Raw genomic sequence first — 11609 nt, 5'->3', positions numbered from 1 at the left:
TCATTGCCTCTTCCTCTCAATTTATTTTTAACAAGATTTTTTTCTAACTAGAAAATGTATGCTTATATAGGAAATTTGAATAATAAAATTAGAAGGAAAAATACCCATAATTCTATCAATTTTTTTTCCTCCAGGATTTTGATAAAATAATTACAATCTGAAGAAGGTATCTTACATCTTTTCTCAATGCTGGGGGAAAATATATTTAAAATAATTCACTTAGAGTTTTGATAAGAATTCACATAGGTTTTTGGTTAACATAATGGACTGCTTTAATGCTTAATTCCCTCCACTGTCTTTATTAGGAAAGCAATAGAGGTATTACCTAGCAGGTCCAGTAGAATTCACAAAATTAAATACCAGCATTATTTGACTCCACTCTAGGTGTTGCTTCTTCATAAACTTCACTTTAATTGATGTGTAAATGGTAGCTATCATGTATAGAGAGCCTTAATGATATAATATTCACATCAACCACAACAGTAAGATATCATTATTCTTACTTTACAAAACAAGTATCTGAAATCAGTCACATAGCTCTTAAATGGTACATTGGGAATTTTAGGGTATTTGAACCCTGTCCTCTCAGCCTCCAAGGACATTCTCTCTACCGCAGCCCAACACCTCGCCCTAAATATCATAATCTGCTTACCGAGGCCCTGTGGTTGGGCACTTCAAATGCCCACTCGCCTCTCTCTTTTCTAAGCAATTATCAATAATGTTGGAGAAGCATTTGGTATATAAAACTTTGTTTCTATCATTATTTTCCCCAGAGTCTTAAGATTTAAATTATTATATTAAAGGAGGCAGGAATGTTTTAAAGGCTTTTTTTTTTTTTTGAGACGGATTCTCACTCTGTGGCCCAGGCTGGAGTGCAGTGGCACGATCTCGGCTCACCGCAAGCTCCTCCTCCTGCCATTCTCCTGCCTCAGCCTCCCAAGTAGCTGGGACCACAGGCACCCACCACCTCGCCCGGCTAATTTTTTGTATTTTTTTTTTTGAGACGGAATCTCACTCTGTCGCCCAGGCTGGAGTGCAGTGGCCGGATCTCAGCTCACTGCAAGCTCCGCCTCCCGGGTTTATGCCATTCTCCTGCCTCAGCCTCCCAAGTAGCTGGGACTACAGGCGCCCGCCACCTCCCCCCCGCTAGTTTTTTGTGTTTTTAGTAGAGACGGGGTTTCACCGTGTTAGCCAGGATGGTCTCGATCTCCTGACCTCGTGATCTGCCTGCCTCAGCCTCCCAAAGTGCTGGGATTACAGGGGTGAGCCACCGCGCCCGGCCTAAAGGCTATTTCTATATATTGCCAATTGCTTGTCTCAATGCAGTTGGCCAAATTATAATTCAATCAGCTGAGCCTGAGGCCTCCTGCTTCACTGTTCCCTTTATTAAAAAAACCTCGGTTCATTTGATAGATGAGAAGTGATTCTCTGTTGCTAAGGTTTTTAAAATTGTTATAAATTCACTATGTTTTAATACACCAATTCACCATTCTACAAAGTGAACCTTATACAGGGCTGGCTAAGTCCTTGAACTAGAACGGGAAGAGAGCGGTTATTAGGCTTTTTCTTCTTTTTACTCACTCAACGGTCATCCAGCTCCTACTCTTGGCCAGGTACCACACTGTGCTAGTGTTGGGGATATAAAGATGAAAGCCCATTCTTGACCTCTAAGAGCTTAAGGACTAGCAAGAGACACAGACACATAAACAGACAATTTTAGTATAGAGTGACCAGCACTGTGACCAAAGAAACAACAGGAAGACGCTTTAGGAAACACGGAAGAGAGCACCTAAGCTACTTCAGGAAGGTCCTAGAAGCCTTTTTGGAGATTCTCAGGTCTGAGCTCCATCTTGAAATGAAGCAGAAGTTAACCAGCTTTTCCCTGACATCTTCAACCTGAATTAATTGGTTCTTCATCAGTGGTCCTCTAATAGAGCACTCATAATAACAGTGTTTGCACTTACTTCTTTCCATATCTCTCACTCTTTCACTGAGCTGTGCTTCTTGATGAGAGGGACTATATCCCTAATTAGCCTAGCACAATACCCAAAAACACAGTAGGAATGCAATAAACGTTTGTGTAATTATTTTACAATTCTAGTCATGAATTTATTTCTACCCATATCTTCTTCTTGCATTTATATAAATGTGTAATTTTCCTTTTGATTGTAAAAATAATACTTTTACCACACACCCATCAGAAGGGCTAAAAGGAAAGGATAACAAATAACAAGTGCTGGTGAAGTATATGGAGTAATGGAAATAGGCATACATTGCTGGAGGCAGCAGGAATTAGTTCGATCACTTTGGAAAACTGTTGGCAGCCTCTACTAAAGCTGGGTCTTTCGTATCCTATGACATGGCAATTCCACTCTCGATATACACTCAACAAAAATGCATGCATATGCTCACCAAGAGGCATCCTTTCACCAAAGCAGCACTATTCATAACAGCTGCAAACTAGAAAATACAGAGAGTCATCAACAGTAGAATGAGTAAGCTTACTGTGGTATGACCACACAGAGCAAGGCAAAAGAATCTATACTCAATGATATGAAGGAATTTCATGAAAGTAATGTTGAAGACAAAGCCAGTTTTTATTTTTAAAAAGTACTTACAGTACGATTGCTTTTATATAAATACGCAAAACTGAGAAGCAAGATGACAAAGGGAGTGTCACATCTAGAAAGTGGTGCAATAAGATGCACAGCTAGTGCTGCCTTGTGACTCTAAGATCTACCTCCTTCAAAAGTCTGCCTGTGGCAAATGCGGCTCCGCTCCCAAGCCAAGACAAAGTATAATTGGAGTGCAGAGGCTAAAAAACAAAATACCAACTGGACTGGTCGAATGAGGCACTTAAAAATTGTGTACAGCAGGTTAAGGCATGGCTTTTGTGAAGGAACGCCACCTAAACCCAAGAGGACAGCTGTTGCAGCAGGAGTCCAAGACCAGCCTGGCAAACATGGCCAACCCTGTCTCTACTAAAAACACAATAATTAACTGAGTGTGGTGGCGGGCGCCTGTAATCCCAGTACTCAGTAGGCTGAGGCAGAAGAATCACTTGAACCCGGGAGGCGGAGGTTGCAGTGAGCCCAGATTGTGCCACTGCACTCCAGCCTGGGCGATAGAGCAAGACTCTGTCTCAAAAAAAAATATTTGGATTAGTCACACAATAAATGTTCTGATTTTTAAAAAAAAGGAGGCCGGGCGCGATGGCTCAAGCCTGTAATCCCAGCACTTTGGGAGGCCGAGACGGGCGGATCACGAGGTCAGGAGATCGAGACCATCCTGACTAACACGGTGAAACCCCGTCTCTACTAAAAAATACAAAAAACTAGCCGGGCGAGGTGGTGGGCGCCTGTAGTCCCAGCTACTCGGGAGGCTGAGGCAGGAGAATGGCGTGAACCCGGGAGGCGGAGCTTGCAGTGAGCTGAGATCCGGCCACTGCACTCCAGCCTGGGCGACAGAGCGAGACTCCGTCTCAAAAAAAATAAAAAAATAAAATAAATAAAATAAAAAAAAGGCAAAACTCTCCTTTGCTATTAGAATTCAGGAAAGGTCAGTTATGAGTGAGGAGGGGGTTTAGTGACTGAAAGGAAATAGGAAGGGGGAGTTTCTGGGAATATTGTAACGTTTCTTGAACAGGGTGCTGATTAGACATGCAGATTTCAGTTTGTCTATGTATGTATATTACACTTAGTTTTTTTAAGTAATATATCTTTATATGTTTATTACTTACAAAAAGTATACAATTTTTCTATATATATAGTACACTTAGTTTCATTTAAGTAATATATCTTATTTGAAAGCTAGAAAATACAGAAGTGTTTAAAAATTTTTGAATCACCTACAATCCCACTATCCAGTGATAACTACTGTTAACATTTATTTTTTTCCAGTTTTTTTTCAAGTCAGTGTGCACATGCTCTCTCCTCCCCTCCACTCATACACATAAATTTTGCTAAATTAGGTTCTCACTTAGTTTTATTTCTGCTTTATTTTTACATAAACTATATCATTCAATATTCTTTGCAAGCATTTTATAAGCAGCTGAAACATACTCCATTGAATGTATATGCTCCAGTACATTTAATCAGTTGCCCATTGCTGTATTTTCTTATGAAAAAATAATCAGTCATAGTATCTCTCTCTCACACACACCCCCCTACACCTCTAGACATTCTTTAAGCTCTGCACTCTTTCTCTATTTCCCTCCAGAAAGGTTGTACCGATTTACAGTTTCACTGGCAAGATGTGAGGGCTCCTTGTATCGCAGTCCAACCCCAGCTCATTTCTTAGTATAGGTGTTTTTAGGATGGTCGGGCTCAAAGCAGAACTAAGAGATATGCCGTTTCGGACACGGCCGAGGCGCGCGGCTCCCGGGGCCTGGAAAGCGCTCTGAGCACGCCGGTCCCTTCAAGATTGCGCGGGCTCCCGACGAAACCCGGCCCAGCTGGGCACCCCCGCGCGCTCCCGGGTCTCGCCGGCCTCGCGCCGGCCGGTTGGCGGTTGGCCGGTTGCCGTGAGAACCACGGAGCCTCGGAGAACGCCGACTAGCCTGTATCTCAGGGGGCGAGGGATACCGAGGCCCAGGCATGGAGCTGCCGGATCCGATACGCCAGCGGCTGGGAAACTTCAGCCGGGCTGTGTTCACTGATTCCAATCGTACTGTGCCGGAGTACAGTGAGGGTCCCGGTGAGTGACCGAGGCCGGCGCAGGGGGTGTGGCCTGCCGAGGGCTTGGCGTGGGGTTTGGAGCGTCCAGAATTTGCCCGTACCTAAAATGGCGATGTCGCCATTTTAGTCGGTTCCCCGCAGTGCGGGCCAGCGCCTTGGAGGAGGGGCCGGCCCGGGCGGGGAGCTGAGGCGCTGGCGGCCTCCGGCCCCAGGCCCGGCCTGGTCTGCGCGCGGTAGCGCCTGGCCCGCTCCGTGCAAGCCCGGCAGCTGAGGTGGGGCCGACCTCTGTGCTGCGCAAGGCCCATCATTGCTCCTGGGAAACCCCAAAAATAAAAAGATAAAAGCCGCCCTTGCTGCACAGGCTAGTCCCCCGCGCACCGCGAGAGCGAAGGCCCAACTTGCTTTTCCTCTGCGGCGCCCGCCCTGGCTTTTCTGTCCAGGATGGCGAGGAACAGCCCAGGCAATCCCACCTCCCCCGTCCCCACCCCCACCCCAGGGAGCAAATTTGCCTTTTCCCTTTTCCTAGCAGAGCAAGTAGGTTCCTAAGCAAGGCCATTTTCTGGCAGAAAAGATTAGGGGAAAAAAAAATTTTTTTTAAAGAGTACTTTCAAACCACCATCCACTCCCAACTGGCATGTGCCATACTAGCCGGACGTTCAACAAAAGTCACCCCTTCCCTGTCTTCTCCTCCTCCTCCCCTATATGTAACTCTTACCATAAGGTAAGAAAATACCATGATGCCTCTGCATCCTTCAACTTGATGACAAGTGATAACGCAGTTTCCTCCAGAACAGTTTCCTCCTCCTACATCATGATGGTAGACAACACACTGTCAACTAAACCCATGTGGTTTCCATCATTCAAGTCTGCTGGGAAATATATATCTTTTCCACTGCTTGGTTTTAGAGAATTTTTAAAAGGGACAGAGAAAAGTAAAGGCAGTTCCCAAAGCTGCATTTTGTCACCTTGATCACTTGCCTATTCCCCAAATGTAGGCCTTTATGATTTAGAATGTACAGAGAAAAATGTGAAAAAATTAGGTTTCACGTTTCTGGTTCCAAGGATGAGGCTTAATGAGCGCTAACGTCTGATAATACAAGGTAAAAAGACGTTTTCTGAAAAGGGCCAGATAGTAAATACTTTAGACTTTGTAGGCCATATGGTCTCCACGGCAGCCACTGACAATAGTTATTGAATAGGCATGGCTGTGTTCCAATAAAACTTTAAGGACACTGAAATTTGTATTTCATATGGATTTCACGTATGAAAAAATATTACTTTTTTAACCATTTAAAGGTGAAAAAACATTTTTAGCTCATTGACTGTACAAAAACGTTTAGGCAGCTGACCAGTTGTTTACCTATCCCTGATTTATATTGTATGTTTTAATTTAAATTCCATTTACAGAACTCAACTTGAACTTTTGCAAAATTCAGTAAATTTATATCTTATGCTTTTAAGGTTCATTTACATATTAATTTGATTTTCATTTCCATGATTATAAGTTTGATCTGCTGAAATATGGACATAGCATAACCTTTAAGATGTTAACACACAATACTTGTAACATAAAAACCATTCTTTGCAAAATTTGACTACAGTTTCTTCTCAAAGGTACTGAAATGTTCTGCTTGCCCAATTTATTATTCTTTCCCATATTTTCTTCTTTGTGGATAAGAAGTAGGTTTGATTATTTGTACTGTAATAACAAATTTATGTAATTACCATGTCCACAGCATTGTGCTGTTGCTATCAGAAAGATCCTAGGCTGGTGAGTTGTCTTCAGATTTAACAGATTTTAAGAATTCATTCATTTATCAGTGGTAATTTAATAAGCAGTTGCAAGCAAAAGTAGATCATAATAATCAGGCATATTCTTGGAGCTAAAAGAAACTATTTTACTGTGAGAGACCATGACTGTTTCTTATATTTTAAAATTATTAAATGACAGATAAAAACACTCAACTATGGAGAAAAGGAGAAAATAATGTTTTTAAGACATTTATTTTAGGGCCTTTAAAATCTTACGTGTAGAGCAACTGATTTCAATATATATGTCCGCTCTTAAGAATTTAGTCAAATTTAGGATATATTTTGTAGGGTTCAATTTTAAAAATCAAATTCCTAATTTAGGACCCTTCTGTCTTACATAAAAGCAAAAAGTGTCATGGAATCAACCTTAGGTAAATGGAACTCATGTATCACAAATGGCTATACTAGTAATGTCCTTATGACAGTATGCTTTCATTAATTCATTCTTATGTGTATTTGATATTCACTGCGTATAAAGCAAGATGCTAGATTCTATGAGGGTCTCAAATTAGGATAGGACATGGTATGTGCTTGCAGATAAGTAGATAAGTAGAAGAGAAGAAGGAAAGGGGACTAATATTTGTTGAGTGCCTACTAAGTGTGCCCAGCACAGTGCTAGGATGAAATAATTCATATTGGCTCTAATTCTCACAAGCAGCCTGTAAGGAAGTTTTAATTTCACTATTTTACAGATGAAGAAATAGAAGCTCAAAGAACTTAAATAATTTATATCAAGTCTGACATCCAGGGTCACAGAGGTTTGGGGAGCTCGGGTTTGCTTGAACTCTGAAGCCCATGATCTGTTCAGTACACCAGACTGTTTTTCGGGGAGGGGAATGTGGTTCTTTGCTAGCACTTCTTATTGACAGTTTAGAGTGATAAGTACCTGAAGGGAAAAGGTATTTCTGCTGGGGTGGGGGAACTGATGAAGGAAGTATTGATGGAAAAGACGACGCTGAATTGGACTTTAAAGAATGGCTAAGATTAGGGTATGCTGAAAAGAGAGAGATGTGTCTAATTATATAATCTTGGTAATCTGTTTTTATATGAGATTAGTTTATATGTGAGAGATTCATTTTTATTTATTTTATGCATTAATTTTATATGCTGTTTACATAGAATTCTACAAAGGAGGCAATGATAATTATCTGTTGAATAGGATTTATATTGATATTCTACATTAAATCTGTACCAGTAGTATATGCAAAAAAGTCAGAAGACTGTAATGGCAAAATGGTAAAATAATTGAAAAATATGAAACATACCCCCAAATAGCCAATATTTGACCTAACTGGTATTAGGATGAATATTCCTTTTACTGTCAATGATTATAAATAGGCTTAAAATTTGGTATTTTACTGAGTCAATATTATAGTTATTAATTCTAGGGGATAGGATATATATATATACAAGTTTCATAATTTGTTCCTTTTCTGTTCCTTCTGTAGAAAATGAAATGCTCTCCAGTTTGCCATTGCAGATGTCACTTTATTTTAATACCTACTATTTCCCACTGTGGTGGGTGAGCAGCATTATGATGCTTCACGTGAAGGTAAATCTAAGCTTTAATACTTTTGCTGCACTGATGTTGTTAGAGTGTCAATGAAATTAAAGTTCTTAATAATTTTTTTCTATCTCAAATCAGTGTTACTATACGTGCGATTTTACAAACATGTTTTGGCCTTTCTTTTAGTATTCAATCTTGCCTGATTACTACAAATTCATTGCGATCACTGTTATCATCCTAATAACCTTAATTGAAGCTATCCGGTTGTATCTGGGCTACATGGGTAACCTACAGGAGAAGGTAAGCTCTTTTTTCCTTTCTCTCAGTGATAGATATAAATGAAATCAGTTTTCATAACAAGTAAAAGGCAGTGAGGTGTGGCAGAAAGAGCACAGGCCTGAATTTAAAGCCTGACTCCAGCTTTACCACTTCTGTCACTGTGGTCTGTTTGCTTAATCTCTTGAGCCCTGGTTTCCTCATATATAAAATGAGGAAAATAATATTTATTTCACAGGTTTGTTGTGATTAAGTGAAATGATTTATGTAAAGTATATGAATGTGGTAAACACTTAAAATTGATATTTTCCCTCTTCTCATCAGTCTTGACAATACATGGTTACTTAAACATGTGTATTTGGATCCTGAATAAGAAAACGGGGGAAAATTATGAATTCGTTTCCTATGGCAGGCCCATGTTTTCTGCATCATCATGCTACCTAAGCATTTATGGTTACCAGAGTGTAGGGATAATGCCTAAAGATTCCTGTGGTTTTCTAGGCCCTTCATAATAAGGCCCCACCCAGCCTGTCTTACTGTAGGTTTTGCTGTTTTCTCACTCAGCCATCCATTCCAGGCTGATGTGCTGATTCCCAATCATGCTAGTATCACGTGTTTGCTTACTTACCTTTTTGCCTCTTCCTACTCCACAACTTTAAAAGCCTACATCCCTGAGGTCTTTCTTTCACCTACCCTAATCACTCTCTTATTTCTTGTAGCATTTAGTCTGTACTTCTAAATATTGTCCTTAATTGTTCACTAAAGTGTAGTATTCTAGGATTGTTTTACATAAATTAGTTTTCTCATCTAGACTGTAAGTTCTCTAAGGACAAGGACCATGTCATCCTCCTTCAGAATCACTCACAGAGCCCATAATGTAGGTTCACAGTAGTGATAAGTACTTATCTGTATAAACAAAAACTATATTTTACTGATTTTTATTACTCTTGATATGTGTCATTGCAGGTTCCTGAGTTGGCTGGCTTTTGGCTTTTGAGCCTTCTATTGCAGTTACCTTTAATTCTTTTCTTGCTCTTTAATGAAGGCCTAATAAATCTGCCCTTGGAAAAAGCGGTACATATCATCTTCACTCTCTTCCTTGCTTTCCAAGTTGTTGCAGCATTTCTTACCTTAAGGAAAATGGTTAATCAGTTGGCAGTTCATTTCCACCTCCAAGACTTTGACCGGCTCTCTGAAAACAGAGGAGACAGGAGAAGGATAAGGTCATGTATAGAAGAGGTCTGACCCAGTGTTGAGTGAAAATCTGACAGATCATTCCAGAAGACTGTAAGAGTTAGGAAAATATCAGAGCTCTAATATGAGAAAAGGGACAAAGCAATTTTTTTGTATATGCTCTCACTCTGAAATTCCAAGGTTGGGGGCAATGATGAAACTTTATACAATGTATGAATCAGTATATTAGCCCCAAAACCTAGATGTTGTCCACCTGATGCCAAATTTCTTAATGTTTTTTGATGTTGTCTTTTTCAGGAGTGTACAAATCTACATATTGGTGGTTGTCATTTGCCAGCTCTCCTGTAGTAATTCTGGTTAAAATCTGTAACTAGAGATGTGTACATTTCTTTAAAACTTGTTGGTTATCCATGTCTTGGCTATACATATAACCATGTTTCTTGACATGGAAATGCCAGTCAATGTTCCTATGTATCTGACTATATTTATAAACCAAGAGACCCACCAGGCGCAGTGGCTCACACCTATAATCCCAGCACTTTGGGAGCCCAAGGCGGGTGGATCACGAAGTCAGGAGGTTGAGACCATCCTGGCTAACACAGTGAAACCCTGTCTCTACTAAAAATACAAAAAAAAAAATTAGCCGGCCGTGGTGGCGGGCGCCTGTAGTCCCAGCTACTTGGGAGGCTAAGGCAGGAGAATGGCGTGAACCCGGGAGGCAGAGTTTGCAGTCAGCCGAGATCAAACCACTGGACTCTAGCCTGGGCAGCAGAGCGAGACTCTGTCTCAAAAAATAAATAAAAAATAAACTAAGAGACCAAATTTTCATGTCTGCTAGGGTTAAATTCTAACCCTAATATTAGCTGTTATACTGAGATTAAGAAGAAAACAGGTGGATTGCTTTGGTATTTAGGAAATATTTTTGTTATAAAATTATAACTTTCATAAAACCATATTCAGTATTTGTAATGGTGGTATACAAAATGCTTTTACAATAAATTATTAAATATTTAAGGTATCAGCAACAGATCATCCTTGTCTTGTGCAATTCTTTTGGGCTATAAATTTGTGTTTTTTATGACAGAGTTGCAAGGGAAGGAAGGAAAACAAATCCTAGAGAGCTTTCTATATAGTGGGCACTGTAGTAGGCGTTTTAAATTAGCACTTGTGATCTCATCTACTAGGTTATCGGTCACCAAAGAACCGCTTCATACCCATTCAATTCACATGAGGCTTGATTTGGAAACCAGAGCGCCTCTTAATACATATGAGAGCTAAGATGGCCAAACGGACTATACTCATGATCCTAAATGAGCATGCTCCCTTGCTAATAGGAGAAATCTATTTTAGGAGATTTGGTTAAGAACAAAGTTGCTTGGGTTATCCGAACATTATATTTAAGTGACTGTTGCATTGTCTTAAAGGATATGATACGTTCATTACAGGTTTTCTTTTTTTCTATAGGGAAATGGGCCTTCATAATGTATTTCACTGAGAGACAGTTGTAGCTGCATTAAATACTGGTCTTTTCAAGTTTCTTTTTCTACAATTCATACTTAGGATTCCCAGGTTTTGCCTTATTCATTCTTGTTTTGCTGAACTTCAGAAAATGTCTTTACTTCCCACTCATTCTTGATTCTTCTTGACCAAACTATGCTAATTTTATTATTTCTGCTCTTTATGATTATATGTAAAGTTCAGCCAAATATTTCTCCCTCCATGCAGTGGCTGGTTAATCTTTCTCATGCCAAAGTAGTCACTAGTTATACTCTTAATAATTTGGAATTTAAAATAGAATTCTGTTTGAATAGTTTTCTAAAACATATTCGTTTGCATTTGTTTCCCAGATAGGACTAGGTAGGTGATTCTATAAGAAAATATAAAATAACTACAAAGCAGATAAATTAGGGGATGATGGAGACTTTTCTATTTCAAGATTGTTTCCAGAGTTTTATTTTAAATAGCAGAACTTCTGGTACATTTAAACTTTAAGGTTAAGAGATTAATAACAAAGAGTCATAATCAAAAAAATTTTTAACTGTAAAAAATTTTAGAAAATTGATTTATCAAAATTTTCAAGTAATTTTGCTGTAATAAACATATTACTTAAAATGCAGATATAGTAACAGTGGGGGAAAAAAAGA

At 39.7% G+C, this 11609-nt stretch overlaps 1 protein-coding gene across 1 annotated transcript; it reads left to right on the top strand.

Annotated features, from left to right (window-relative positions):
* The first annotated feature begins 4189 nt into the window (after positions 1-4189).
* On the top strand, positions 4190-10494 carry TMEM17 (transmembrane protein 17). The gene is made up of 4 exons (XM_033239192.1): positions 4190-4695; positions 7937-8040; positions 8182-8295; positions 9238-10494. Exons 1-4 carry the CDS (start codon positions 4596-4598, stop codon positions 9514-9516), a joined length of 597 nt encoding a protein of 198 aa, XP_033095083.1. The 5' UTR covers positions 4190-4595; the 3' UTR covers positions 9517-10494.
* Positions 10495-11609: the final 1115 nt, after the last annotated feature.

Source organism: Trachypithecus francoisi, unplaced genomic scaffold (genome assembly GCF_009764315.1).
Source record: "Trachypithecus francoisi isolate TF-2019V2 unplaced genomic scaffold, Tfra_2.0 Lachesis_group17, whole genome shotgun sequence".
NCBI classification, from domain to species: Eukaryota; Metazoa; Chordata; class Mammalia; order Primates; family Cercopithecidae; genus Trachypithecus; species Trachypithecus francoisi.
This window is presented reverse-complemented; position numbering and strand designations above follow the sequence as displayed.

Bases quoted from the DNA above. Each gene is read 5' to 3' on its own strand.
- TMEM17 (XM_033239192.1), top strand. From the start codon at position 4,596: ATGGAGCTGCCGGATCCGATACGCCAGCGGCTGGGAAACTTCAGCCGG. The intron at 4,696-7,936 runs GTGAGTGACCGA...TTCCTTCTGTAG, and splicing joins GGAGTACAGTGAGGGTCCCG to AAAATGAAATGCTCTCCAGT. The intron at 8,041-8,181 runs GTAAATCTAAGC...CCTTTCTTTTAG, and splicing joins TTATGATGCTTCACGTGAAG to TATTCAATCTTGCCTGATTA.